Source organism: Phyllostomus discolor, chromosome 3 (assembly GCF_004126475.2).
Source record: "Phyllostomus discolor isolate MPI-MPIP mPhyDis1 chromosome 3, mPhyDis1.pri.v3, whole genome shotgun sequence".
Classification (NCBI taxonomy): domain Eukaryota; kingdom Metazoa; phylum Chordata; class Mammalia; order Chiroptera; family Phyllostomidae; genus Phyllostomus; species Phyllostomus discolor.
Window position 1 is genome coordinate 123,357,181 of NC_040905.2, and position 25,686 is coordinate 123,382,866.

The 25,686-nt window shown below is 46.1% G+C and overlaps 1 protein-coding gene across 1 annotated transcript in view; it reads right to left on the reverse strand.

Moving 5' to 3' along the window:
* Positions 1 to 2,092: 2,092 nt before the first annotated feature.
* The window catches only part of HS3ST2 (heparan sulfate-glucosamine 3-sulfotransferase 2), a 134,713-nt gene continuing 111,119 nt past the window's right edge, over positions 2,093 to 25,686 (reverse strand). Inside the window, exon 2 of the mRNA XM_028521352.2 lies at positions 2,093 to 3,460. Coding sequence (XP_028377153.1) covers positions 2,842 to 3,460 — 619 coding nt within the window. The 3' untranslated portion in view covers positions 2,093 to 2,841. The remainder of the gene's footprint in view (positions 3,461 to 25,686) is intronic.

Genomic DNA, 25,686 nt, shown 5'->3' on the forward strand with positions numbered 1-25,686 from the left:
ATCAGTTTGCTGACCAGGTTCATGTAAACTAGTTATTACTTAGTTAAACCAGGATTTTTAAGGTAGCTGAGCATCTTTAATTTGCATACAATGATCCCTGTGCTAATTATCCTAGACCCTGACCTAGTATTCATTAATACTAGGAGGCTGCTTAGTCTGTGGTCTGAGAATGCTTAGTGCAAAGGAATGAAGCTGCCTTCATGTACACAAAATTCAGAATTCCCATCTATTCTGAATGGATTCTCCTCAATCAGGATAAACAACCTAATTTCACCAACTCTTTCTTGGGGGGTTTCCTTTGTGTCCAATATCATTCTGTCTTCCTTTGGATACGGCTTTGGCTACCAGATGGTCCAGGATCACCGGATACCAAATACTTTCAGATAAAGAATGTAAGGGCTATTCATTAATGTCCACATTCAACCCATCCTTCTTCTGGTCATCATAGGTTCAGGACCCCCGCTTTTGGGAGGTGGTGGCTCTCACAGCTTTGGTGTCCTTTTGCCCACAGGGGATGCACAGAGGGGACAAACTCCCAGAACTGGCTTCTGGCACCATCATTTGATCTCCTGTGAAATGTTTGGGGCAAGAAGATAGGCTGAGACACAGAACTAATGTCTTAGGGTTTTGTGTCCTCCAGTCTTATAAGCCAGAGTCTCGTTTCCAGGGAACTTTCATGATGCCTGGTGGAGCAGACAAAGGCAAAGTGGCCCTGGAGGTTAAGCAATCTTTCCTAGCCACTTGTGGGTACTATCTGGGAAGTATCTCAAAGTACAGTTCCTTGAGACGTTCCTGTTCATGCTCCCCAGCCTCTAACATCCCTACAACCATTTACATGTTCATCTGGCAAACATTTCCTGTGTGTCTATTTCATGTTAGCAAGCTACAAGCTTGACTCTCAAGAAGTTCACATTCTACAATAAAACAGACATTTGAACAAATAATGATTATCTAGTATAATAAGAGATATAACAGGTGTGTACACACTACCAAGTAAACACAAAAGAGTGAGCAGTTCACTCAGCTTGGTTGTGGAAGGCTTCAAAAATATCCAGCAAGGGACACTTGACTAAAGTCTTATGGGGGCATGGGGTTTCCATTAGCTGGGGATGCAGGGTGGGGGTAACTGTCCAGGCAAATGCATGAAAGAGTCAAGAAAAGGTCTGTAGTTCTTTGCAGTTGGAGCAGAAGGTGAGGGGGGAGAAGCAGGAGAGGATCCATAGGCTGTCAATTGGGGTCGTTCAGGCACCATTTAAACTTTATTCTGAGGTTATAGTATACATCCAAAGTGGAGCTGTGTACTCAAATGCCTGCAGGGGACAGGCAGATTTAATCATCTGCCTGTCCCCTGCAGGCAGAGGTGCCAGGTGGGGAATGGAAGACAGGGGAGTGCAGGCCTATCCAAAGGTGGAGCCCATTGTTGCCATGGTGGAGTGCAGGCAAGTTTCCATTAAAAAAAAAATCTGGGCGTCACATTTTTACATGAACCTTCCAAAGTTGTTTTTTTTTTCAATTTAACACTTTAAAATTTTTTTTAAAGATTTTATTTATTTATTTTAGAGAGGGAAGGGAGGGAGAAAGAGAGAGAGAAACATCAATGTGTGGTTGCTGGGGGCTGTGGCCTGCAACCCAGGCATGTGCCCTGACTGGGAATCGAACCTGTGATGCTTTGGTTCGCAGACCGCACTCAATCCACTGAGCTACGCCAGCCAGGGCTTGAACCTTCCCAAGTTTTAAATGTTGGAAATTGTTTCAAAACATCATGATGGCCTAGCAAAAAATATCTGACATCCTCTTAGACCCTGGGCCTCTAGTTTGGCACTTGAGATGCAAAGCTTAAGCAGGGAGCTGACATATCCAGACGTATTTCAGAAAGAAGATGTCCCTACAGATCTTTCCATGCATGATGTTTATGTCCCAGCCTCTGCCAGCAAGAACTTCTTTTCCCCACCTATTCCACACCCTTGCTACATCCACACATCTTTGCACCCTCAGTGCTTTCCCTGACCATCCCCGGCACCAGCTCCACCTTTCATGGAGGCCCTGAATGAATGAGTCATGCTCCAACCCCATTTACAGAGGAAAGTCCACATTCAGGACACAAGAGAGCCACATTTATTTCACATGGACAAGCATGATTCTGTCACATGCTGAACATGAAAGCTCATATGAGGCAAGTACCCGTAACAGAAGAATTATGTGCTTTTGTCCACAGGGAGCAGGGAGAGTCACAAAGTGGTTTTCAGAGACAGTCACCCTTCAAACCAAGCTGAGACCATTGCCTTAGAAAGCTCTGGTTTGTGCCATCATCAAAGGGTCTGTCTCCTGGAGGTGGCTGGGAGTGCTTCTGTTCTGCATCTCTGGATGTGCTGCTGAGGGCAGGAGGGTGAGGATGGTCTTCCATGCCACTACTCAGGTGGCTCAGGAGAGCTCAGCACAGGGGGAAGTACATGACACTTGGAATTAACAAGCTCACGCTGGGTGGACAGTGACAGGGACAGACTGCTGTGTTCATAGCAACAGAACCACCACCATTTACAATAGCTATCATAATGGGAAGATCCACTCTTCTTAAAGCAAGTTCCCAAGGCAGCTTATGGGCTGAAGGGAAAGCATTTGGAATTGACTGGACATTCCAGAGGCAGATCTACTTTGTCTGGACAGACTGGGGAGAGCTAGTGGCAGGGACTCCCAGTCTCTTGGCCTTGGTTGGGCTTCCTGGTTCCAGGATGATGGAATCCAAGATGGGGAGGGGGTTGGTGCCTGGGATGAGAGGATGATAAGCTCTAAGAACAAACCTCATGGAAGAGAACAGCAGAAGAGCCCTTGCATGTCAGAGGTTTATTCCCACCTGAAGTCCTGCCCAACAGTTTCATAAAACTTAATGTTATAAGGTCTATAAAATTCCCGGAGCTGGTCTATCACCTCAGGATCAATCTGTACATGAGTTCTGCCCTTTGATTTGCCCAGACATCGAGGCAGGAGGCTTGATTCTGTCTTTTTCAAGCAAGGGAACCCTTTGGTCTTGTTGAAATAGAAGTGCTTGTCTGTGATGAACCTCTTAATGCCCAGGAAGTCCTGGACCCTCCCCATCTCACCAGCAGGGTCAGTGATGAGCCGCTCTCCACTGACAAAGTGGATCTGAGCCAGGGGGAAATACTGCAGCCAGCTCTCCAGGTGCAGCACGTACAGGCCGATGCGGATGGCATTCCATGACACGTCCACCAGGCCTAGTGTGCGGTTCCGGAAGGACAGGCCCTCAAAGGTGGGGATGTCTGGCTTCTTAGACAGTGTTTGAGTGTAATCAGAGATGGCGCGGGTCACGGGGTTCCGCACCACCACGATCAGCTTGGTGTCTCGGGACATGTTGAAGATCCGGCGAGGGGCCTCTTGAGTGACGAAATAGCTGGGGGTCTTCTCCAGTGTGATCTGGCTCGCCAGGGTTCTGGGCATCAGGTTCCTGTGGGAAGAAGCAGCACATCATCACACAGGGCTTCCCCGGGAGCCCTGGGATCATTTCCTTGCACCCAGCTCCCTGGTTGTTCCCCTCCTCTCCTCTGTGACACCTGAAGCTCACCTACTCTCACCTGGTGAGAAACCCATGTTATCTCTTGTTGATTTTATTTTTTAGTTTTTAACAGGTTTGCTTTAAGACAGGAAATGTCCATCAGTATGGGTTAAATAATGATGGAATAGCCACTTAGTAGAGTTAGGTAGATCTGAGTGTACTAATGTGGAATGATTTCCAAGATAAAGTATTAAATGAAAAAAGGCAAGGCACAGCACCTTCATCTTGGGCAGGGTACCAAGAGATTGATAAAGTCGATTCTGGGGAGGGGGTGGGAGTAGAGTGAGGAGGTAAGGGATGGATGAGAATGACTTTTTATTGTATAACCATTTAAGCTGCTTGAAATTGTTAATGCAGTTATTACATATTTAAAAGATATGAAGGAAGGCACTGAATGTAGTTCTGGCAAAAGGGACTTATCCAAGTATATTAGAAAATCCTTTGAGGGGGGAGGGGTTTGTTTTATAGGAATAGCAAGTATTTTAGAAATGAGTTCTAACCACTATGCTATACACCTGAAACTAATGCAAAATAATGCTGAATGCCAACTGTCATTGAAAAAAATAAATAAAAAAGAAGAATCCCTTATCACTGAATTAACTGAGAACAAAACAGAAATTCTCAGCACTTTCACCCCACAAGAAAAAGAAAAAAAGGAAAAAAAGAGTCCTGGTGTCTTTTCCTGCTGAGATGCATCCTTGGGAAAGCACGGAAGGACAACCCAGTGGGACCTCAGACAGAAGCTAGGTACTGCAACCTCTCACTCCCTCACTCTTTAATTTCCTGTCTCTGCTTGAGATTCTGGGGGATGATGGTGGAAACTCCTTCGCAGATGTGTCTCTTTCAAACCCTGATAGAGGGAAATATCCCTGGCTCTGAGTCATTAGTTCTTTCTGGAGGTCATATTTTACCTTCAACTAGTTTTTCTAATTCTGGCTACATAAGAGACCATCCAAGGAATTCTATAAATACAGATGTCTGGGCCCCATCCAGAACCAGCTGATTAAAGCTATTTGGGGTTGGGTACTTTTTTAAAGCTCCTCAGATCATTTCAATTGAAGGCAGAGTTGAGAACCACCAATAGAGGGGCATCACTCCTAACACTATGATTGACCAATCCCCAAAGCATCTATCTTCATCCTCTGGATTATAGACTCCTGGTTCCTAGTTTTCTTCATCCCAAGTCCTAGTATCATTCCTATTCAATAACCTGGCATCATAGTTCTTTGACCAAATATCTCAACTTTCTCTTCTCATTTAACAACTCTTACTCCTGCACACCTTGGGTATTGTCATTGGAATTGTCCTAATTCTGAAATGGTTCACTCTGAAATTCTACTCTAGGATTATGTATTGGGTTGAAGGTAACCCTCCAAAGACGCATCTGCCCAGAACCTATGAATGTGGTGTTATATGGAAAGACTCTTTGCAGATATAAGTTAAGGATCTTGAGATGATATCCTGGATTAGGGTGGGCCCAAAGTCCAGATGAGGAATATGCTTACAAGACAACAAAAGGGGAGAAGAGACACATGTAAAAGAAGGCGATGTGAAGACAAAGGCAGTATGTGGAATGATATATGTACAAGCCAAAAAATGACAAGGAAATGAATACAGACTGCAACCTTATTTCTTTATACATTTGCCACAGTCTCAAACTCATTATACTTGATCTTCAAATTCATCTATGATCCTCTTGATTTCACTTTCTTGCATACCTTCTCTAGATCAAATGAACAATCATTTCAGTTTCTTCTTCCTGTTCCTGTTCTTCCTCTTCATCATCATCATTGTTGTCACCATCATCACCATCATTATCAATTTCCTTCTACTACTTTCTCTTCCAGTCCCTGACAATATATCTACCCAATCTTCATCATTTCTAATTCTGTCTCTGCACTGCCAAACAGAAGAGGAAATTGCTGACCCTGGCAACTGGATCCTTCCTGTATTTATTAATTCTATCCTCCACTGAGCCTCAACACTGCTCTGTAATTGGGTATATTTGTTTTTACAGCCCCCTCTTAAGATTCTTCATAGTATGTGTTCCAAATTCTCACCATAAGCTCCCAACCCTATTCCTGATACCCACTCTTAACACACAATTAGTCTCCCACTACACTAGAAAGACAAAAGGTGTCACACCTTCAACTTCTCTCTTCTTCATCCTGAAACTGGCTATGATCTGTACCCATGCTGTGCCCCTCTCACTAGTCTCAGAGGAAAAGGTGGGCAGGGGCTCACCTGTGCTCTCAGATCTCTTTTTCTACTGCCTTCCCTGCATACCTGCCCAGACCACCTTGAACTTTCAAATTCACTGTGAAACTGATTAGCTGATACAACAGATATTTTGCTTCCAAGCTAAATGTTTATAATGATCCCTTGTGATTGGAATAGGCCATTTTTAAAAATTGGATGCCATTATTAGCAAACAATCACAGTGCACTAGCATAGAATTCTTTGGCTAGCTTTTCTTAGAAACCTGACTATATTAGATGATTACCTTGGCATACATTGTAATTAGATGTTGGTCATTATGACAAAAGTAGACAGAATCATATAAATATAACAGGACTTTTAAACTTAAGAACTTTTCAAACTCTGTAGGGGTTATTGTGTTGGTTTCTCCCAACACAAAGAAGTTGACTGGGCAAGCCATGAAGCAGATTTTTCTGCAACATCCTTTCATACACTAAAGAATATCTATGAGAGGAAGTGAGAATGCAGCATTTTCCAAGCTTATTTGACTAGAGTTATGAACTCTTGCCAGGGGCACCAATGAACATCTCTCTGTTACCAGTTTGGAAAATTCTGACTAGTTCCAGTGATCTTCAGAGCATCACACATGCCCTGGCTGTAGTGAAGCTCCACTCTTCTAATTCCTAACTGGCATGTCAGATGCAAAACCAAATTATAAATACTAAGGATGATACAGACACCAGACTAAACAACATCACATACATAATTGTGCCATGGATCAAATGGCTCTTGTGCACTTCAAATTTTACCTGTCCCACCAAAGGGCACCCTTACATATTTAGGCCTCCTTAGGTCACCGGAATAGAGTGCTGAAGCCTAATGATGATAATGTGCAAGGAACTGACTATGCATCTCCCTGCTCTGTGCCCATGGGAGAGGCAGGGATTCAACTTCTCCTTAAGGTTCATTTTGCCTCGTCAAGTCATTGTTTAAATTTTTCTTGTTTCCAGTTGCTAACACACAGTTAAAATTTTCTTTCACCCTGTAACCCTCTTAAGCTTCAGCCTCCTTTATTTTCTATGTATCTTTGCAAAAATTACTGAAATAGGCTGACACCATTTGGGCTTACCTCCCATCTGTTATTTTAACCTGCTCAGCAACAGTTGCTCTACATCTGATAAGAGCCCCACATTTTTCTTTGAGGAACTACCACTCCTACTTTGAATAAAATCTTGATGGGCGAAGGGGTGGGTGCATGACTGAAGTCAGGCCAGTCAGTGCCAGCTGTGTCATAAACTCTAACAATCTATCATCAAGACTGAAAATGGTTGGACTGAACTTTCCCACCAGGTATAAGGGTCTGAAAAATCCTCCTCATCAGCTTCTCTTACCAAATCCCTTCAGCTCTCTTGATTCTTGCCCTGATACCTGGTTCTTCCACTTTTGTGACAGGACATAGCTGAGCAGTAGCTATTCTTAGGTAGGGGCTGATCAGCAGCCATTCCCAGACAGCAGCCATTCCCAGATAAGCAGTTATCTCAAGGTCGTACACTAACCCCCATTTTAGCACTTGCACTCCTTCCCCTCCTCCTTCTGCCTGTGTAACAAACATATAAAGAAGCCTCCAGCTTAAGCTCATTGCCCAGAATTTGGATTTTATCTCCTCTGGGTCCGTGTGCATGAATAAACCCCACTTCATAAACTTGCAGGCCGTCTGAGTTGTCTTTTCCATAACATTTTGGTTCCCTGACTGGGAAGCAACTCATACAAGCAGGCTGTTGCCTCTGATGAAGGCGGCCTTGGGGCGGCTGGTGGGGCCCCGCAGTGATAAGGAGGCTCGCCCTAGTGATTTTGGGTCCTGAACATCTCGGGCTCCGCAGGCTCGGCCCCTGGACCGCTCTTTGACCCAGGCTGGCGGGGTGTGAACTGGTGGTATCTGGGAAGGCGCCAATCTGGAATCTGGTAAGTGCCCCAAGGGGACCAGGAGCCCGAAAACCAGGCCCACCCTTGTGGTGGAAGGAGGGACTGATCACCCCTCAGGCCGGAAGGCCCAGGCAGGGCTCCTACAGTTCGGGAGGCCAAGACTGGGTTCCCATAGTTCGGGCGGGTGGGAACGTAATAAACTTGGTGTGTTTGTGTGAATGACTGTGTTTGTTGCTCCACAGGTGGAAGCCTACGGAGCGTGAGTGAGCCCTAACCTGCAGTTCCTCGGTCTGTCATACGGCATAACGGCTGGGAGTTTAACCCGAATTCTACACAGGCAGCCTTAGCTAAGGTGGAACCTAAGTGCCCCGAGATGGGAGAGGCCAGGCAGGCGATCTGAGAGTCCCTTCACTTGTCTGTCCGCACCAATCGGGAGAATTCATCATGGTGGGGTGGGGTTCTGCCACAGTACTATATTGCATGTATGTTGGAAATCGGACAGCAAGCCATGTGGGTATACCGCCATTTTGGGTAAAATGGAGGATGAGCCATGTGAGTGCCCCACCGTGGAGGGTGGAGTGTGCATGGTTGTCTTCATCTTGGATGATGGATCATGTGAGAGCCCCTACATCTTGGAACTGGGCAAGGTGCTAGGCTCAGGGCATTCTTCAGATTATAGGCTGTATGCTGCTGCTGTGTGGGTACCACATCAGTCTGGTTCTCTGTGTAACTGGTTCTGATAAGAATGGCTCTGGTTCTGAAGGACATGAACTGAGGTCCAAGGGTGAGCATCTGGCCTGTATGGTGTTTGCAGGGTCTGACCTTCAGAAAACTGCAGGATGTCCCTGCAAATCTAGGGAATTTTAGTGGAAGGTACCTGCAGTGCCAGGGACTTTCGGCTGCCACATGCTGAGTTTAAGTATAGTCCTCAGTGTGGTAAAGGAACCAAGATTAAAAGAGAATTGATGGTTAAATCTGAAATGAGTAAAATTATGTATGAAGAATGTAAAGTTTTAAACCTGGAGTAAAGGAAACCTCAACTATTTGTTTTCTGGTTTTGTGGGAAAAGAGTAAATTTCTGACATTGGTGTTGTTTCTGATCAGAAACCCTCTGTACTTGAAGACCTGTTTAAGGTCACCTGTAAGACCTAAGAAAGGTCACCTGTAACCAGTTGGGGAGAATGCCTTTGCCACTTGGGACCCAGGAAGGGTCATTTGGGGCTGATGAGTGCTTCAGTCAGAGGCAAAGCAGCATGTTTCTGCCAAAAGACCGGGCCTGAAGGAGCATGTCTCTGCGAGGCACCAATGGATGCATTGGTGCAAGAGAATGCTCCTACCTGTGTATTGTCCTGGAACTCTGTGTTTTGGATTTTGCTCTGTATCTGCTCTAAAAAGGAAATTGAGGATTCCAGGGAAGGTTGAAACTTCACACTCTGTAGGAAAGTAAATTAAAAATATAATATATATATATATAAATGAGGAAGGTCTGTGGGAAACTGCAAAAATAAATGGAAAAGTAAAAGTTTTAGGAAGGACTTACATGGTGTTAGTTAATAACAGAAGGTATAAGGCATGGAATCTTGGTGGATATCAGAAGCTGTATGAAAGAAAGAATAGAGGGTTGTGAATGTTGCAGAATGTCTGGAAGTGAAGGTTTTGAGAAGCTCAGTGGATATCAGAAGGGAAAAGATTTTCCTTCAGGCTTTGTATTTTTCTCCCTACCTGATCCCTCCAGAATTTGGCATTGTGAAGGAGTGAATGAAGACATAAGGTTTCTTTGCATAAAACCAATAAGATCAGTCACTATTAGTGGTTTTGTTAACCAAGACTGTGACTGGAATGTCACATCTGAAGGAGGCATGTATGGGTTCTGGTTGTCACCAGAAAGCCCTGAGGAACTGGGATTGACTTGCGAAGCTAGTGTAAGCCCACGAGAAAAGCCTGGTACTTTGGTTGCTTGTGCAGTTCATGACATCCTTTCCAGGGAAGGAACGAAGGTTGCTTTCATGAAAGATGTCCAAAAAGGAACCTGTGGGCACAATGGAAGCCTCAAGGATCTGAGTGAAACAACTGGTACAGGCAAAGCCAGATGGCAGATGTGTGGCTCTGCTTCTGTGCCCCGAGGGACGGACTAAGAAGTCTATCTAAAGGTTCCCTGTGTGAGTTCCAGCAAAGCAGAATTAAAGATCATAAGTAATAGCCCTGGCTGGCATAGCTCAGTGGATTGAGCGCGGGCTGGGAACCAAAGTGTCCCAGGTTCGATTCCCAGCCAGGGTACATTCCTGGGTTGCAGGCCATAACCCCCAGCAACCGCACATTGATGTTTCTCTCTCTCTCTCTATCTCCCTCCCTCCCCTCTCTAAAAATAAATAAATAAAATCTTTAAAAATAAATAAATAAAAAAAGATCATAAGTAATCCAGGCTGCTCTTGGTGTGTTTATGCAAACGAACAGTCAAAATGAAAAGTGGAACTCAAAGTAGTCCCTTTAATAACAGTGGGGGTGATCTTAAAAAGAAAAATTGTGGTTCAAGGAAAATCACAATGCTCAGTATTGGACACCAGAATGACGCAGCTAACTGTCTTGAAAGCGTCTTTTTGTTTGAAAGTTAAAACTGGTTTTGTAATATCATCAAAGATATAGAATTTACAGGTATGGAGAACCTGTCAAATTGCCATTGCTGAATGTCATTGCAGGAAAGATCTTGCAACTGAATGTCTTCCCAAAAGACAGTCTCACAGGCACAGAGACTGGTTTGGGGACTATTGTGTGAATTAACCTGTGTGTTCTTCTGTTTTCATAGGACGTATGCCTATGACTTCATTACCTGAGTGATTGGTTGCAATATAGGCCTCACTTAAGGAGCCCATTCTTCATCATCAACCCCTGAAACTCAACAGTTTGGCTGAACTGAGTGGTTTGGTTGGTGAGTGGTTCGGGCGATCTGTGGGCTTCACTTTACAACTGATTTTCCCTTTTCTGTCTTGATGGCTTGGAGAGGAAGGATTCAGATATCTGAAAGGAGGGAAATCCTAATATATTCCCTCAGCCCGAGTGAAATATAATGGGCCACAAGAGTTTTGGATAGGTGTGGCATGCCTTGTACACCTTCCTCCAGATAAGCCATTCTTTACTTAAGTTTCTGCCTTTGTCATCTAGTGGTTATGATTTAATTGTGCCTTCCAACTCTCCAAATCTGTAATCTCCAGAATATGACCAGGATACCAACAGTCCAGTAATGCCAGTCTTTGGACAGCAAGCCTGTGACTTTCTGGTGACAGCCAACTGACAGGATTCTGTAAGGTCCTTCCCCTTACAGGAAGGACTCCCTCCGTGCTGCACCCCCTCCCTTCAGGGCACCCCTGACCCATGGGTAGGTAGGATGATGTCCATTTCTAGCCGGAAGTAGTTACAAGAAGACCTTCGTCCATTGTCCTTTAAAGGAATTTAAAGTGGGTATATATCTGAAATGAGAGATTATTACAGGGTGCAGCCAAGAGAGGGGACCCCAAATGGGCATTTAAAATTGGGTCCAGAACTCAAGGCATCCAGGAGATTTTAAGATATCTTCACCCCTTCCCCCAAAGGTGTGAGTTGGGAAAGGGACACAGAGCAAGAACCTGCAGGGCTGTTTTGTACAGCAACAGCTTTATAGCTAATCCATGGCATAGTAATTTGACATACCTGTAGCCTTTGGCTGGTCACTTAAATATGCTGAATAGCTATGGCCATGCTCTGGGCCAGGGAGATAAAGAAAGACTCCCCCCACCCAAGATGTGACTGGGAGGCACATCCCCCCAGTTACAGCACCTGTGTGGGAGCTCAGAGAAGACTGGCTCCATAACATGGGGCCACACCCATGATGGCAGCCAGATGGGAGCAGGTACCGGCCAGTCCAGGATCTGCAGGCCATCAATGAAGAAGCCGTCACCCTCCACCCGGTCGTCCTGAACCCGTACATCCTCCTGAGCTAGCTTCCCCCAACAGCAAGGTGGTTTACTGCCTTGATCTGAAGGATGCCTTCTCCTGCATTCCTGTGGCACCTTCCAGTCAACCCATTTTTGCCTTTGAATGGAAACATCCGCACATAGTGGTCAAGACTCAGTTGACCTGGACTAAACTGCCCCAGGGGTTTAAGAACTCCCCAACCTTATTTGGGGAAGCCCTAGCAGGAGACCTGAAGCCCCTTTCAAAGAGGGGCCGGACCTGACAATTCTGCAGTACAGGACGACCTCCTCCTGGCGGCCCATTCCAGGAACGGTGCTGGGAGGGAACGCACACACTGCTGAAGCACCTGGCTGAATTAAGGAAATGACACCAGAAGCACATCCTGAACATACTCTTACTCTTCTGTCGAGTTGCAGAGGGCATGCCCTGTGTATCTGAAGTGCCCCCACAGCCGTCTGCACAGTCCTCTGTCATGGCCCTTCACAGTGCTCCTTTGGGTTCACCTGCCCCTGCAGCCTACGAGCTCCCTCAGGGTTCCAGTGCGTCACCCAATGCAGTGCTCAGCAACCAGGCTTGTCAGAAGTACTCACGGTATGATCAAGGGCACAGACAGAAAATGGAACCTTAGCTAAATTCTACCAGGAAACTGGACTGCCCTGAACAGACTTGCTGCCGCTAGCATTGCCTAGGTTGCAGGAGTCACCCCTTGGATCCACTATAGCCGGGCCAAAACAGCAGCAGATCCCGAGGACCTGAGGACTAGGCCTGCACCTAGAATGCCCATGCTGAGGCACCGGAGGATGCCAGCCAGTAAAGAAGACACTAAGAAATGGACCATTGTTTTGCAGGGTACCTGACTTTAATTGGTACCTTTGCAGGAGCATTGGGAATTGGACTGGTGACTGTGACCCCTGCAGAATGGAATCCTGCGGAGCAGATCACCCTAGGAATAGTTTATCTCTGTTTGATCTCTGCATTTGGGCTTATTGTATGCTTCGCTTAACAAATGCAGCCCCTGTCTCAGCCCCAGCCTGCAAATGTAATACCCCCGGGCATAGGATTATGCTCAGCAGTAGAGTGGTCTCTTACTATCTCCCAGGGTCAGCTTTCAGCTCCTCCACTGACATGCCATTGGGTTGCGTTCAGCCACAGCAATCCCTCTGCACTTGGGGAGGGAAGGTATATCGGACTGGAGTGATATCCAGGACCATAGGATATCAGACCCGGAGGTGTCAGGCATATGGGACGCTGCATCCTCCGGACCTTGGTCCAGCACCTGGGGCCACAGTGACTCGTAGGGCAGCCGCCAAAGTGGTAGCCCTCCAGTGGTACCAACACCAGAATCAGCAGTTGCAACCCTCCCAAGGACTTCAGCCATATAGCCAGGTATATAGTGATGCTAAAGGGATAGAAACACCTTATAGCATCAAAGGGGGGATTGTGACAGGACATAGCTGAGCAGTAGCTATTCTTAGGTAGGAGCTGACCAGCAGCCATTCCCAGATAAGCAGTTATCTCAAGGTCGTACACTAACCCCCGTTTTAGCAGTTGCACTCCTTCCCCTCCTCCTTCTGCATGTGTAACAAACATATAAAGAAGCCTCCAGCTTGAGCTCATTGCCCAGAATTTGGATTTTATCTCCTCTGGGTCCATATGCATGAATAAACCCCACTTCGTAAACTTGCAGGCCGTCTAAGTCGTCTTTTTCGTAACCCTTTGGTCTGTATTCTGTGAGTTACTACACATCCTTCCAATAAATTATTACTACTTTGAGTTAGTTATAGTTGGTTGGTATTGCTTCCAACCCAAGAACCCTACAACTTCTACAACCTGGCTTCCTCTGTGTGGAAGCTCTGCTCACCCCACTCGGACCTAAACTCCATGAGGGCAGCGTGCACCATACCTGTATCTGTATCTTCTGAGTTCTCCACAAGCCATGGCATAAGTAAGGTCTCCATCAATATTGTTGAGGTTGCAATGAAACCAATGACCTTTCTAATCCAGTTATGTATTGAAGCCCTCAGTCCCTTTTCAAATGCTCCACACTCTTCAGACCATTCTGGATCTGCCCATTGGTGTGTCCCCCACTTCTCTCCTTGTGATGCCAAAAACGGGACCCTGCCTTGAATCCCACCCTTTGCTTTCTCCCATTAATGTAAGTGGTGCTGTGACTGGGTTCCTGACTAGGATCTCACCCTTTCTCTCCACCAATTTGGAATGCAGTGAGTATGGTCTTACCAGCAAGGTTTTCTTGTCTTTCTCACCGTTTTGGATAAAGGAGATGCTGAGCTGGGGGTGGAGGAGGCATAGGGCTAGGCCTTTGTTTGGAGGTAGAAGCAATGAGATTTGAAATGAGTGCTCAGATTTTGCTCCAGCTCTGAAGACTAAAGAGGCACTTCCTCCCCCTTGCCAGAGTTCTGAGGTGCCTGGGGTCAATCCCAAGACTCGTAGGGGCCTCATAAGGAACTCCCATCATTATGTAACTTTGGCTCATCTGGGGACCCACAAATTAAGGGCTGGTCACCCAGCACTATGAGCCTCCCTGGGTGAGAGTGAGGGATGACCAAAGGGGTAATGGCCTTTGGGAGCCCTACTCAGAAATGGAACATTTTGACCCATAAGATTCCTTAGCCTTTTCTTCCTCTAAACCAAGAGAAAAGTGAGTTTAAGCTTGCAGCATCTCTCTCCCCTAGGTGGCTTTTAGCAACTCAATTTGCATCTGAATACCCCTTGCAGGAACTTCAAGGAGGGGCAATGTTACTTTTGCCTGGTGAATGTCTTGCTCTCTCCCTCTGGAGAAATTGCCACATCCCAGGGTTCCAGTCAAGCAGTTAAAAGCTACAAGGACACTTGCTGCTACAAAGACACCTGTGAGAGGAAAATTGGGATGTGGACCGGGACGGAACACTAGGTTTCTCACCAGCTGCAAGCAGAAATCCACACAACAAGAGGAACACTGTAAATGCAATCACACTCCCACCCCTGAGACGCACTATGCACTTAGTTTTAGTTCTCAAGAGGAGAAAGCAAGATTTTAGCCTGTAGTGGAAGGCCCTGGCCTTTCCAGGTCCTGTTCTCCTAACTGGGACTTTTTGTTTAAATTTGCCTCATTCATAAGTCTTTTTCCCCTTTCTCTGACTCCTCTCTTTACATCACTACCACTCCCTTGTCTATCTGTTTTACAAAGTAATTGCTGTTTTGTCACAGGTGGGCACAGGTAACCAGGTTCTTAGTGATCAGGACAAAGAATTGAATGGAACACCCAGAATTCATAGAAGAGAACATGGGAGCAGGCCATCTCCAAGCAGAGATTGACCTCATGGGCTGGAGGGACTCGACTCTTATAGGGAGGATCCTTTCTGGCTAGTTTTGGTGGGCTTTTACTGAGTATATACAAGTAGTTGCATTACTTTAAAGCTATTGTACATGTGGTTTCCCATGATTCTCCCCGACTGGCCACCAGGGAAGACGGTCCCACAATGCTAGGGAATTAATCCCCATTTCTCCTGGGGTCCCCCCTGTACTAGGTTCACCTTTCCCTAAGCCAGAGAATTATAGCTCTCCATGCTAGAGATTGGTGAAAAAGAAAGGAGTTATTTATTCAAGTTATACAGACTAAAAGTAATGACTTAATGTCTTCATCAAAATCCCAAAGTCCCTTAAAATACCCACAAACACACACAGTCCTTCCTCCCCCCCTTTGCCCAGTCTGGGGTACTGTATCTCAGGAAAAGAAATAGAAGTCCGTGACTTAGGCAGCTCTCGGTTTCTCCTAGTAATCTGTGCTCAGCTGGCAGGCCTTCCTTAGTTCCCAGCACCATTGGTTGTGTTGCCAGGATCTCCAGCTAAAGCCGCGTGGTGATTCTTCCCATGGCTGCGGGGGTGATCCCCCTTTCTGGGAGAGCGACAGCAGCAGCAGCAGCACCAGCACCGACAGGGCTAGTGCGGAGCTCATTGTGTCCTGGCCAGAGCAGGTGGCTGCAAGGTTGGCTGAGCCCAAGCAGTGAGAGCGCGGGCGCAGCGTGCGGAGGCCTGGCGGTGGCTGCGGCAGCCGGGCAGTGACCTGGTGCTCCCAAGTCACTTACTGGTGGCTCCTTCTTGCGGCCGCAGCTGCAGAGCCACCTGGGGCTTGAAGCCAGGTGGTAGAGGAGCCGTGGACGGTGTCTGCACGGCTGCTGGAGTTCTCACTCTGCTAAAGCTGCATGGTTCTTTCTTCAGTGGCTGCGGTCCTCCCTGCACTGCCACGGCTGCATGGTTCTCTCCAATGGCTTCTGCGCCTGAGTTTAAATCCCCGAGCCAATCTTCCTCTGTAGCCCCATTTCCGACTCCTCCCACACTCGGCCTCACATGCCAGAACTCATATCCTTCCAGCTTTACGGGGCTGCCATCATGAGTCTGGGCAGGCATAGCCCCATGTCATGGAGCCAATCTTCTCTGAGCTCCCACGTAGGCGCTGCTGTAACTCGGGGGACCTGCCCCCCAGTTACATCTTGGTGGGGAAGCTACTTCCATTCCCCTGGCTCAGAGCTGGTCACAGCTATTTCACATATCTATGCAACCAGTTAAAAGTTATAGATATGCTAAATGACCATGCCAGAGGGTAGCTGCAAGGCTGTTGCTATGCGAAACAGCTCTCAATGGCCCTGCTCCATTTGTCCCTTCCCCTGTGGTGGAGGGTGAGGACATTCTATATATTTTTCTAATATTTCCTGGACACCTTGAGTTCTGAACTCCATTACAAATTCTTCTTTTGGGGACCCTTTGGCTGCACCCTCCTACAGTTTGTTTTCCAGTTGAGTGAGATTCCAGCCCCTAAGGACTAATCCTTACCTGCCTAACCCAAGCTCTACATTCAACTCCAACTTCAAATTAGGCTTGGCCCACTGTACCACCTTGACTGGGAAAAAGAATACAAAGAGGGAAAAATCTCCCCTCCTCCCAGACTGCAGAACTCAGAAAGAAAAATAAGGAGGTAAGTCTTTGAAACACTAAATTCTAGACCTAGAAGCCAGTATTTCCTGGGAATGACAGGGTAATTAACGCCCTACTCAAACTTAATACTGGTTGTGGAAGCAGCAGGGGACCTGCTTTCCTCAATGCAGAAAGAAAAGTAACACTTTTAGGCTGCAGCCACTTTTCCACTACCCCTGAGGTCTGAGCATGTGCTATCTCAGCTGCTTTTTCTCCAGCCTCTGCCCTGAGCTGGGGGGAGGGGGAGCTGGGGGAGCATTCTAACAACAGAAGAGCCTGCTTCCTAGCTCACTCCCCACCCCCCACCCAGTATTTTACAGAGATAGGCTTGCCTCTCCTCCTTAGATACCTCCTGTGTTTTAATCCAATAGACCCCTGAGACCTGAGCAACCCAGGGACCCATAGGTGGCAAGTATTTCACCATAGTAGGGACCTCTCTTACTGGGTTGCACAATATTATACTGGCCTCCAGTTTGTGAAGGAAATATACCAAATGACTAGTGCTATCTTCTCTCTCTTCAATGCCTCATGGGCAAGGAGCCAAACTTATACAAGCCTTGAGATCTACAGAAAGGGTACAGTTTAATCGAAGCCATTAACTTCGTCAGTAGCAAAGGGGATATTGGGTCTCTAAGGAAAAGGTCCAAATTTCCAAACAGATTGTAAACTATTTAGGATACATCCTAACTCCAGGACCTAGGCAGCTGTCACCAGAGGGAATAAAGGCCATTGCCTAGCTAACACCACCTGCTACCAAACAGCAGCTCCGCTCTTTCCTGGGAATGGCTGGGTTCTGCAGGATTTGGATCCCAAGCTTCGGGCTAATTGCAAAGCCTTTATACGAGGCTACTAAGGGGCTAGACATTGAACCCATTATATGGGGGAAAGGGACACGATCAGGCTTTTAATAAAATCAGGTAGGCTCTAGTTGTAGGAGGGTGCAGGCAGAGGGTCCCCAAAAGAAGGATTTGTAATGGGGTTCAGAACTCAAGGTGTCCAGGAAATATTAGAAAGATATATAGGATGTCCTCACCCTCCACCACAGGTGTGAGTTGGGGGAAGGGACACATGGAACAGGGCCATTGAGAGTGTTTTGCATAGCAACTAACCTTTGCAGCTAACCTCTGGCATGGTCATTTAACACATCTATAACCTTTAACTGGTTGCATGGATATGTTAAATAGCTGTGGCCATGCTCTGAGCCAGGGGGATGGAAGGAACTTCCCCCCAGGATGTTACTGGGAGGCAACTCCCCCTAGTTACAGCACCTGCGTGACAGCTTGGAGATGACTGGCTCCATGACTTGGGGCCACCCCTGTGCAGACTCATGATGGAGTCCAGTAAAGCTGGAAGGATATTTAAACCCAGACTCAGCAGCCATTGAAGAGAAGCACGCGGCTGCAGCCATGTAAGGAGAACCCCTCCACCCCCAACCCCCACGCAGCCATGAGAAGAATCACCACACGGCTTCAGCAGAGAACCACCACGCGGCTTTAGCTGGAGATCCTGGCAACACAGCTAATTGTGCTGGGAACTGAGGGAGGCCTACCAGCCAAGCATGGATTACCGGGAAGAACCAGAGCTGCCTGAGCCATGGACTTCCATTTCTTTCCCTGAGATACGGTACCCCAGACTGGGCAAGGCGGGGAAGGAAGGACTGCGTGTGTTTGTGGGTATTTTAAGGGACTTTGGGATTTTGATGAAGACATTAAAGTCTTTACTTTTAGTCTGTATAACTTGAATAAATAACTCCTTTCTTTTTCACCAATCCCTAATATGGAGAGCTATAATTCTCTGGCTTAGGGAAAGGTGAACCTAGTACAGGGGGACTCCAGGAGAAACGGGGGTCAATTTGGTAGCACTGTGGGACCCTCTTCCCTGGTGGCCAATCAGGGAAAATCATGGGACACCACATATGCAGTAGCTTTAAAGTAATACAACTACTTGTACATGCGCAGTAAAAGCCCACCAAAACTAGCCAGGAAGGATCCACCCTATAAGAATAGAGTCCTTCCAGCCCATGAGGTCAATCTCTGCTTGGAGATGGCCTGCTCCCATGTTCTCTTCTATGAATTCTGGGTGTTCCATTCAATTCTTTGTCCTGATCACTAAGAACCTGGTTACCTGTGCCCACCTGTGACATAGTCAAGGCCTCAGCCCTACACATCCCTGACTTAAGTAAACCCTTTTCTTTATACACCGCAGAGCATTAGGGGTCTTAGTCCAGTGACTAGGAAATGACCTTCGCCTGGGGGTTGCATATTTCTTTAGAAAGCTGGACAATGTAGCAACCAGATGGCCTCCATCCTCAGAGCAATAGCAGCCACAGCCACATTAACGGAGGAGGCTACTATGCAAACTCTTGGCCAAGAGTTAAAGGTTCTAACTCCACATCAAGTCCAAGGTGTATTAGAAATGAAAGGGTACCTGTGATTAACAGGAAATAGATTAACTAGATATTGGGCCCTTCTCCTGGACAATCCTGAAATAACTACAAAAACCTGCAATACCTTAAATCCAGCCTCCTTAATGGATCATTTTAGTTCATTACTGCTCAGAGATTATTAATTTCACCTATTCCAGCAGGGTTGATTTGTTAGACCAGCCCTTGGATAACCCTGATGAAGAGTGGCTCACTGATGGGAGAAGTTTTGTACAGAATGGGCAGTGAAAGGCAGGATATGCAGTGGTTAGTTTATATGACACTATTGAAGCATAATCTCCTCCACCCTTGACCTTGGCCCAGAAGGCAGAGATTATAGCCCTTACCGGAGCTCTCATTCTAGTACAAGGAAAAAAGATTAATGTTTATATAGATTCCAAATATGCCTTTCTTGTTCTACATGCTTGTGCTGCCATCTGGAAAGAATGGGGACTCCTTACTGCAAGTAATTCCCCCATTAAGCACAGGCAGGAAATTTTTAATCTGTTAGAAGCAGTTAGATTCCCTAAACAGGTAGCACTAATGCATTGTAGGAGTCACCAGAAGCATACATCCCCTATTACCAAAGGGAACATCAAGGCAGACCAAGGCAACCCAGAGGCCAATCGTAGAATTGGCACTGTTCCCTTCTATAGACAATGCTAGCCCAAAGCCTGATTACTTGTCTGAGGAGAAATCCTGGGATGTAGAGGGTGGGGGCACTCAGGAAGCGCCCTGGATTTACATTGGCCAGAAACCTCCTTCCCCGGGCCTCTCAACAGAAGTTTTTAAAGGCCCTGTATGACTCCTTCCACATAGGAAGAGATGCTATCACAGCAGTAGTTAATATTTACAGACAAAGGATTAACAACTACTATAAAGAACATTTGCCAAGCCTGCGCTCTTTGTACTTAGAATAACCCTGGTAAAAGCCATCCTTTCCCCCATTGCTAGAGTCTGTGCAGCAAAGAGAGACTTATCCAGGAGAAGACTGGCAGATTGATTTCACCAAGATGCCTCCCTGTAAAGGATACGAATGTCTACTAGTTTTGATAGATACCTTCACTGGGTGGATTAAAGCCTTTCTGATAAGAACAGAGAAGGCCACAGAAGTAGCAAAGGCATTCCTAAAAGAAATAATACAAGTCTTGTCTCACATGCTCCCTGCAAAGTGATAACAGGCCTTCCTTTACATCTAAGATCAGTCAATCAGTCTCTGAGGCCCTAGGCATAAAATGTTACCTCCACTCTGCTTGGAGACCCCAGTCCTCTGGGAAGGTAGAACAGGGGCATCAGACTTTAAAAAGAACATTAGCAAAGCTCTGTCAGGACACTTCTGAGAACTGGGTTAAATTACTGCAGATAGTCCTCATGGGAATCAGGGGCTCCCCTAAGGCTAATACTAGGCTCAGCCCTTTTGAAATGCTATATGGCAGGCCACTCCTAACTCTGCATTTAATATTTGATGTCTAGACCCATGGAGCCATGAAGTGTATAATAAACTTGGGGCAGGCACAGAAGCATTGCAAGAGTATGGGAATAAAGTCTTGGCTTCTCCCAGAGGAGAACTCCAGGCCACTATCTCTCCAGGAGACTGGGTACTTCTCGAAACTTGGAGAGAAGGATCCCCTGCAGATCAACTTAGCCCTAAATGGAAGGGACCTTACCAGGCTGTTCTGAGTACTGCCTTGGCTGCAAAACTATTAGGGGTCGATAGTTGGATTCATATTTCTAGGGTGAAGGCAGCTCCTGTTGATCCAGATCACTTCCCAGACCAGCAAAGGAATCTGGACTCCACCTCCACCTTTGAATCCCTTGGAGGCCCTCAAGTTCCTATTCAAAAAGAAGATGACTCAGACAGCAGGATGACACTGCATATTCCTGTGAGCCAGCAGAGGAGGTCAAGTTTCTTTTCCACAGGACTGTTCCTGAGTCTGATAAATGCCTTCCTACTTCCCCCTCAACCCCTTTCCCTTATGCTGAATCTCCACCTAAAACTGCCTATGAATTAGACAATCATATGGCCCAATCTTTAAAATTAAATTCTTCATGCTGGCTTTGACTTTTCACCCATAGCTGGGCCTATGCCCAGCCATTGGCACAGGAACAATGGGAAAACATCTCCGTTACCCTGGATGAAAAGACTACATTCCAGTCCATGGGGCATCATAGCTACTCAAAACCTTGCTAAACTATTGCCCAGGACTCTCTCCACTAGCACTCAATGCTCCCCTAGAGGGCTTCTATTTTCTCACTTAACAAACCATCCACAGGTCAGCTACCCCTTCTGCATTGTCAGTAATGCTCCAGGGGGCATGCCTGTGGGAAGGCTTGCTGACAGCCAATACTAACAAGATTTTCTAATCCCAGACCCCCCTCTCACAAACACTAGTCATGGAATTTTCCTCACTGTAATACCCTATATCTCTGGAGGAGTTCCTAAGCCAGGGAATAAAACAAATTTGTAACATACCTGCTTACCAAAGAAGGCTGCTCCTAGCCTGCCTTTATACAAAAAAACTTCCAAAAACAGCTTACTGCCAAGGCAGGCAATCCTATCAAGTTAATGAATTCCTCCCACAAGAAAGAGGACTGTATCATTCTGTACTGCAGCTCTTGAGTTGTCATACATTTTGGACTGGCAAGGGACTCTTTCTCTACTGAATTTATAAATAGCACAAGTTTTCACAACCCCGTAATAGACCCCCTGGTCACAGCCTCACTGGCAGCACAAGGATTACAATAGTGGGGCACTAAATACCCAAGAACCAAACCACTAGTTAATGGCAGATACGTCTCTGTAGAAACACAGCCAGTTAAACTGGCAGAAATTGCTTTGATGGCAGAAATACTCCCTTTGACAGGAGTCTGTTTGATTTGTGGGTCCCAGGCATACTGGGCCCTCCCTCCACAGCAGAGGGGAATCTGCTTCCTTGGGTATATGCTTCCTGATGTTTCCATAGTGTGGGAAAACACCTCCCTCCTGTTCCTGTTATGAAGACAAGGACACCTTTTCAAAAGGGCTGGTGCCCTTTTCTCTAATATCACTTATTCGGATTCTCTCTGCCATTGGAGCATTGGTAGGGGGAGCTTCATTAGGAATCCACCACTGCCTATCACAGGAAACAGCTGAGTCATTAACTAAAACAAGGGAATTGCTTGCAGCACTCCAAGAACAACTGGACTCATTAGTTGGAGTTGCCCTCCAAAATTGAAGGGCATTAGACTCCTCACAGCCTCAGCAGGAGGAACACATTTATACCTCAAGGAAGAGTGTTGCTTCTATGTTAACAGATAAGAACAGGTCCAGCAAAACATCCAAAGCATCTTTGAATCCACATCAAGGATTACAACTTCAACCTCTTTTTGGGACTCAAATTCTTGGCTTATCTTTTTACTTCTTCCCTTTCCAGCACCATTATTAATTATACTAGTAATATTACTATTTGGACCCATGATAATCAACTTACTAACTAAATTTATCTCTTCTAGAATAGAGGATAAAAAGCTACAAATGATTTTCATAAGCAACTATTGAACTCTGGGACCAGATGCTCCCAACATCTATCATGGGCCAATGGAAGGACCCTTCTCTTCACTTCCTCTGACCAACATGCAGTGCCCCTGACAGTCTCAGGAATTCTTCACCAACTTCCAGATAGAATAGGGCAAGAGTTTCATGGTTCACAATGGGCAGTGTCTACTGTGCCATTCAAACCTGAAGTAGCTACAGAAGACAGACGGTCAGCCCTCAGCAATCCAAAAAGGAATTTTTGAGAGCCATGTCTCTCAAGGGGGAGTTGAGGCAGGAGATAGTATAGGAAGAACTATACTAGATTGCACTACTGTTGCTGACCAGTGTCTAGTGTCCTGCTTGCCAGGAAACACCTTTTAGCACTTGGCAGGATTGACTGCAAACCAAGGCAGGGAGGAGGAGGGAGACATGTCTCACCCACTAACTCAGCAGTTCTGAGCCTGGTATGATAATTTTGCCAGGTGTTCCAAAATCACAAGCTATACTATGTTAGCATGGGAGGAGGGAAGTCCTTGAAATTCTATGTATCATTTTCACCACTGGGAAAGAAAGTCTTGAAATTGTGTATTCATCCCAAGGCCTACAAAGAGGAAGAAGAGGGGATCCACAGTGCCCAAAGAAGAAGCCCATTAAACAACTCTGGTTAACTGCCTACTTCTAGACACTATATCCTTTATGAGAGAGTACCTAATGCTTACAGAAAGAGCCCACAGATAACTTTGGGTAACTGCCCCAACTTTAATTAACTGCCTCCTGTCATGTACTTGTTTTACAATAAGATGAAAAAATGGGGTCTGGAGCAAGATAAGAATTCAGGCTAACAGACCCCCACACATACCTAGGTTTGTGTGCTCACATTACCCCTGGGAAAGCTGGCACCATCTTTACCTGCCAATCAATATGTAATTTCTTCACCCCCATCCTTCCAACTATGTAAATCCTCAGAACAAAGGACCTGATGTTCATGCCACCCCTGCACTTGCCACCTTGTCTCTTGCCTTTCTCCCCCACCTCAGCAAGACCTGTTCTCTTTCATGAGAATGTATCACCAATAAACCCTGATTGCACGCTAATAGACTTGCTAATGTGATCTGTTGTTCTTTATTGCATCAACAAGAACCAAGTTTCTCCTGTAACACTTGCATGTGATCTTCCTGGATGACCTCATTCCTTCCCCAGTCTTTAACCACCACCTGGGAGCTGCTGACTCATGCCTGTAACTGCACCTCCAACTTTCCCATGCTCTAGACTGGAATGCCCAGCTGTCTGTGGACTAGACACCTTGCCTCCACAACTGAACTTGCCATTTTCCTCCTGAAACTTCTTTCCTTTGCCTGCTTTTACAGATGATATCACCACACATCCACTCACAGAGCAGAAAAACAGTCATTCTTGACTTCTTCTCACATCTGTCTTTCATTCTCGTAAGCTTTACCTCCCCAACCTTCTCAAGTATCCCCCTTGGGCTCTTGTCATTTTTCCTTGGAAAACAGAGTCCTCTCTGACCTCTAGTCTTTCATTTTGTTCACCCTTTTAATCCATTCACATCCTATGTCCATCATAGAAATCTTTCTAAAGCAAATACAATCATGTCATCCATCAAGTATTCTTTCGGATAAAGTCTATATTCCTTGAGTTGGTACTCAAGGCCACTGATTACCTTTCTAGAACTAATCTCATGCTCTTTTCTGGAAACCCAAATCCCATGCCATGCTGGACAAAAAATTGTGCTCTTTCATGTGGTTTGTGCACTTGCTGTTTTTTGTTTTTATCTGTTAAGACTCAGGATCATCTTTTTTGTCTCCCTCATTATGGTGAACCTTTACTCACCTTTCCAAGTCTAACTCAAAAGTCACATCCTCTGTGAACCCTTTCTTGTAGTTTCATGGCACTCTGTGCTTCCAATGACTAGGACCCCCATCTCATGTGTGGAACTTACTAGATACACATCCATTTATATCAACAGGTTTTCAGTAACTTGGGCATGTTTCTTATTCATTTTTGCATTCCTAGCACAATACCTGGCACACCATAGGTACTCAATGAATTGATCAGAGATCTAGTGTCAAAGGTATTGAGAGGTTACCTTGAGTTCTCAGAAACAGCCAGAGCTAGTTTATGAAGCCTAGGTTTTTCTTGGCATTCTGACCTTGGGCAGAGGAAGGATTCAGCAGATAGTCCTGGGGTGGGGGAATCACTGTGCCATTGTTAAGATTTCATCATGGTCATAGGCACTTAGGCTTACAGACTAAGGGGAGTCTAAGCTCCAAATATAAGAAGTCAAATGAGATGAAAAGAAACACATCTGGTGCCATTTTTGCTTGGCTCTCTGCACACTCCTTCGTCCAAGTTTCCCCTTGGTGTTCAGGGAGGACAGAGATGTGGTTGCTCTGCAGTGTGTCTGGGAGGTGAGGAGGTGGGCAAGTGGAGCTGCACACTGGGACCACGTGGAGGACCTTTGGAGATATGTAAATCCTTTAATCAGAAACTCCAGGTGTATTTGAGAACCAGGCACTGTAATTTTAAAGCTCCCCAGGTGATCCCAATGGGCGACCAGGGCTAAGAACCTCTGTGGCAGACTGAGTGTTCCTTTAGCCACTCAGCTTTTAAAACAGTTGTTCAAGTATCAACCCGAGATGTGCCTTGGAGAGAAAGAGTCCCAAGACCATTCCCTGTACATTCTCATTCAATGGCTTTGGGGTACAGTCCAGGAACCTCTATTTTTAACACCCCCGCCCCCGCCATGATTCTTACAATTAGAGAAGCTTGGGAAGTACAGCCTAAATAAATGCACTCTCACTAGTAACATGATGATGCACGTCACTATCTACTAGATAAGTGTATTTGTATGTTTCTGTCTGTCCATCCCAACCCCAGCTGTAGGCTACAAGCTCCAGGAGAACAAGTTTGATGTCTGTCTTGGACACAGCTGTATTCTCAGCACCAAGGTGGTGATGCAGACTTCAGGGATGTAGTAAATATTTGTTGAAGGGAAGACACAAAGGCAAGGCTTTAATTTGAACACAATGAAGGAGAAGCATATTGGTGTGAGCCAGAGACTGCGCCTTATCCCCAGATCACAGAAGTCCACAAAACCAGATCACAGAAGTCCACAAAATC